The 5,142-nt window shown below is 42.1% G+C and overlaps 1 protein-coding gene across 1 annotated transcript in view; it reads left to right on the top strand.

The window, feature by feature from the left end:
• The window catches only part of LOC145403169 (uncharacterized), a 1,222-nt gene extending 875 nt beyond the window's left edge, over nucleotides 1–347 (top strand). The window contains exon 3 of the mRNA XM_080274987.1: nucleotides 3–347. Coding sequence (XP_080131113.1) covers nucleotides 3–347 — 345 coding nt within the window. The remainder of the gene's footprint in view (nucleotides 1–2) is intronic.
• Nucleotides 348–5,142: the final 4,795 nt, after the last annotated feature.

Below are 5,142 nucleotides of genomic sequence, written 5' to 3'. Positions count from 1 at the left end.
AGTCCCACGAGTCCTTCGAGTCCAGCGAGGCCAAGTACGAGTTCAACTGGGCAGTGAGTGACGAATCTTCCGAGAACCACTACGGCCACCAGGAGGCCCGCGACGGTGACAACACCCAGGGGTCGTACTACGTGCTGCTTCCCGACGGTCGCCGCCAGACGGTGACCTACTACGTGGACGGTGACGATGGCTACATTGCTGACGTCAAGTACTCGGGTGAGGCCTCCTTTGACTCCGGATCCTACGAGTCATCCTCCTACGAGTCATCCTCCTCAGAGTCATCTTTTGAGGCTCCCCGCTACGCCCCTCCCCAGCGCCGCTACTATGACTCCAACGAGTCCAAGTAAATAGGCTTAACGTTTACAAGACAAAAGATTCCTAATGGACCAAGACCTAGCATCAACGACCTGGCTCACCTTATCGTTTTGCCTAACAGGGTTTCCTTTTGTAATTATTTATTGTCTGGCCTCCTTCTTAATTTATTGAATATATCTGCACCATATGAATTCTTATATTCCTATGATCCTTTTAATTTCATTTTATATGTAGCTTCTATGGTGGTGTAATATAAATCCAGTCCCCTTCTTGACGCAGTGTATGACATGTGAGAGGAATCATTTAAAAAGTAAATGAAAAACATGTCATGAGATGTAGTTGGAGCATACTGAGGGTAATGCTAGACAGGAAAAGTGAAATGTCTCATGTAAGTGGTCAGTGAATCTAGCATTTGCATATTAGGCCCTACATTGCGCCTCAGAATGAAAAGAAAAATGATAAAAATTATGTTCAAAGGGGGTTCAGTATATCAAACCTGTATATCAACATTACATTACCCCAAAGTGAGATCCATGAACCAGCATAGGTCCTGAATAACAAATGTCAGAAGAGGGAAAATTATTTTGAGATGTAGTGTCTAACCACTTAAGTTTGATGACAGCCGTTCAATTGTACTCTTGATACTACTGAACGAGTCTGAACTGATATGCCTGAACTTCAGTGGATGTGAATGTTCTGAAATGGCCTACACAAACATGAATGGATGGAACTAGACCTCATGTTGTGCCTGACTGGGTGTGAAGAATGAAAACAGACTTAAATGAACAGCATGGCAATAAGTGGACCCGAACTGACCTGACAGAGCCTGAATAGACATCACTGATCTACATAAGTCAGACTGGAACAAAATGACCCTAACTGGATCTGAAATGATTCAAATGACACAAATGGACCAAAATTAACCGGACTGAACTAGAATGAAAGTACACAACCTGACTGAGCCAAGTGACCTTAATTTAGCTACTATCGACCTAACTTGACATAAGTGGATCTGCATGGCTCTGAATGACACCATCCTGACATGAATGAACATAAATGAAAGCTATTGTTGCTGTTGTTGCTTAACTTTGGTCTGTTTAGTTGAACTGTCCCTTAAGCAAATATTTTCGTAGGACTGTCTCTCTGATACAACACAATACATACACCGTGTTGGGATCAGGCGCCCCCTTGTGGTAGACTGTGCCTACCAGGATCGGACAAGGATCCATACTACAACGAGATGCAGGGAAAATTGAAGAGATTTAGCTTCTGGGTGGACGTTGCAGTTGCTCCACCCAGGCTACACAGCGCCACCAAGTGTGGGATCTTCTTCATTGCCAGGAACAGCTGTGAATGACTTGGATGGATGTTACTAGGCTGGATGAACCTCGTTTGGCATCAGTGAACCTAACTAGATCTAGGTTGCCCAAACTTGAACTTAATTGATCTGAATACTATTTAGTGGATGAGATAGGCTTGACCGGACCTGAAATAAGAACGAAGAACATCAATGAACTTCAAAAAATCTTAATCGACCTAAGTGATACTGAATAACCCTGAAATGAAGTTACTAACCCTCTTGAATGGACTGAATGTGAGGAACCTGAATCAAGAGATCTCACTGGACCAGATTGGAGCTAACGACCTTTAACTGACGTGACTTAACCAAAACTAACCTCCCCAAACCTGACTTGAGAAAATGGACCTTGACTGCTTTGATTAGATCTGAACATGGCTGATTGCCCGTGAATATAAACACTAGATGTAAAGGTACTGTATCTGGAGTGGCCTAAATTGTCCACTGGTGTAATGGATGAACTAGTTCCTATTACCGTCATGAGGGGAAAGTACTGTATAGCCATTATCGACTGTGGACGTTTCTGATGTTTATCCCAGCTTAAGATTATACCTGCAGGCAGTTATGCAGGTAACATTTTAGCCGGCACTAGGCTTCACGGTGGCCGAACCAGTGGCGCAACCATGGGGCGGGTCTCTCCCCCCCCCCCCACCCACTGGTCAAAGCCCTTGGCTCCACCGTCCCACTGGCCGCTCCATTTGATTTTTTAATTATTTAACGTGTGGACATTGTGCAGTGGTGCCCCTCCCATAAGAACAGTGTTTGGCCCCACCATGGCCCCCCATTTTGTGAAAATCCGACCACGCCAATGTGCCAAACGCTACTGCTACTGTTCTTTCTTTCCTAAAATCTTAATTATCCTAAAAAAAAAAGGCATGTAGGACTTAAAATCAAATTAGGTAAATAATATAACAGAAGTATACAACACTTCTCTCAGTAACATCAGTTTATACATTATCTGATTGATGCGCCTTTAGAATTATATAATATTGGTATAGACTTGACATAAGTTCGTTTACACGAGTCTTTCCTGTTTGCTACATTTGGATTCTTACAGCTGCTAAGATATATTTGAGAATGAGAGTCTTGTCACATAGTCAGTGTTGGAATCCTATATAGAAGTTTGTGTGTGTGTGTAATTCACCGGGTCGGTCAGGATCACTTGATGGTCGTGATTGTCAGCTTTTACCCTCCCGGAAGAGAGCTGAGAGCTCATATAGTCCGATCTAAGGGCAAGGCTGTGACCTTCACACACGCACACACCCGTCCCCTTGCTCAAAGGGGACAGTAACCACCCACTTCGTCAGTGAAACTTTTCGCAACCTGAGCGAGGCGCGAACTCCCGTCCACCAGTTGGCAAGCGGGAACGTTACCACTGCACTGTGTGTGTGTGTGTGTGTGTGTGTGTTCAGAGCAGTCGAAACTGGAAGAAGGCTTTCAAAGATACGTGGCAGGATGGTTGCAACTGGGTCACAGATGAGCGAGTTTCAATTTCATGTTGTCTAAAATTTTCTCCAGGCGTGTTTTGACCCGTGATTGTTCCCATTGTTTGCAGGAGGTAAACAGTTGCTCCTGCGTCGAACATAAAGCGTTGAATTTTAGAGCAAAGTGAAGTGGCTCTCATTTTAGCAAGTGCCGAGCGACTTGAAAGGGTCGCGAAACAATTACATGGCACTAAATATGAAAACTGTCAGATGAACCCATTATGTTTTCAGTCTTAAGAACGAGGTATAAATGAACACTCTAATAGTATTGCTCGGATACGGATATCCATGCAACTGACCTACTCCTTTTATATTGAGAATTTTGACTGGTCGCCGCCGGATCATTTACAGCACTAAAGAGGAGAGTCTCAACAAATTCGTCTATACCTTCTTCATATACTTAAAGATTAGCATAAATTCTATTTCGGAGGCGATTCAGAGTACAATAGTTGAGCCTTAACATGTTTGAAGTCAGTATTGTAACTAAAACACTATATCATGCAGTCAAATCCACCGAAAACACTTTACACTTTTAACCACGTTGTTGACAAGACGATCCAAGCTCGGAAACAAGACAGTTGTTAAACGCGTGTGGACATCTTATGCAACAAATCAGACAATAGAAAATCTGGGAGGGAGATACCAAATGCCAACACTCCTTACACGTCTCTCCTTTCCGACTCATAAATGTCGGTAAATACAATCATCCCCAGTCAAAGAAGAAAGAAGACAATTTCTTAACAAAATATCACTTCACAAAAGAATGCAGTCACAAAAAACAGAAAACAAATCACACACACACACACACACACACACACACACACACACACACACACACACACACAACTCCCAACGACAGCTTTCCTTTTAAGTCTTACACATGATTCAAAATTTTCAAAAACTTCCATTGGAGCAAGAAGTGACAAATTTAATAGAACTGAAATATACAAGTTTCCTAGACTTAAGATAAGATCCTCGACGTTTATATCGACCATCAATCCAGTATCCAAGCCAAATAACAACCCAGTAGTTCATCATCATCAACACAAGTAGCTCAGCCCTGCATGCCACACAAAATATAATGATGAATCTACTTCCCTTAAAATATTACCTTTCACATTCCTTTATCGTAATCTAAACATGGATTTCAGACCAAATTCTGAACCACCAGACTCTTGAAAAAACAATTGAATTTGGAAGGGCTCGAAATACATCTTCCACTAAGAACCAAACTGTCGGGAATACATGTAAATAAAGCACTGGACTGAATACAAAGTCAAGTTCTGATCATCAAAGTCAACACAAACATCCAAGGGAATGACAAAAAATGGCAAACCTACATCCTTTCAGGTCAACAAACATAAATACATAACCGAAGCCAAAGATCCATGTTCATATTACTCCCCGCCGGTGTTCTACAATCTTCAGTCCCATCACTCACATTCTAACCTTTTCCTTCGTGACCTAACAACTCTTTCATACCCCACAACAGGCTTTTCCTTTGCTGATGCTTTGGCAATAGCTACACAACAAGTCAGCACACCAGTATTTAACATTACTTACATTCCTTACAACACCAACTTTGAGATTACAGAATGATTACCTCAGCCAACAAAACCACGTGTCATTACTTTCACTTGAGTCACCCATAAATCTGAACCATACCCTGGCTTCCCTATTTGACTAATTACTCTTTCTAGGAAGATTTAGTAAAATTCTTGGACTTACTCTGAGTTTCCACCTGCCATTTTTCTCGATATACAAACGACATTCATGCAAAAATCTCGCAAACTTGATTCCATGAAAACACATTTCCTACCTTCTGACAGCGAAGAGTATCAGTGCAATCAGTTGACAGTCGCTTGATACAGATAACAATACAATAAGCCAGTCCAAAGTGGCACACCATCAAAGCATCCACAGAAAAAAAGGCACTTAAGAAAAAAGAAAACAAAGCCTGATGAAAAAGAACAGAGCGTACAGTCG

The sequence above is a fragment of the Coenobita brevimanus genome, chromosome 60, assembly GCF_032717465.1.
Source record: "Coenobita brevimanus isolate Jiangsu-jjx chromosome 60, ASM3271746v2, whole genome shotgun sequence".
In the NCBI taxonomy this organism is placed as follows: domain Eukaryota; kingdom Metazoa; phylum Arthropoda; class Malacostraca; order Decapoda; family Coenobitidae; genus Coenobita; species Coenobita brevimanus.
This window is presented reverse-complemented; position numbering and strand designations above follow the sequence as displayed.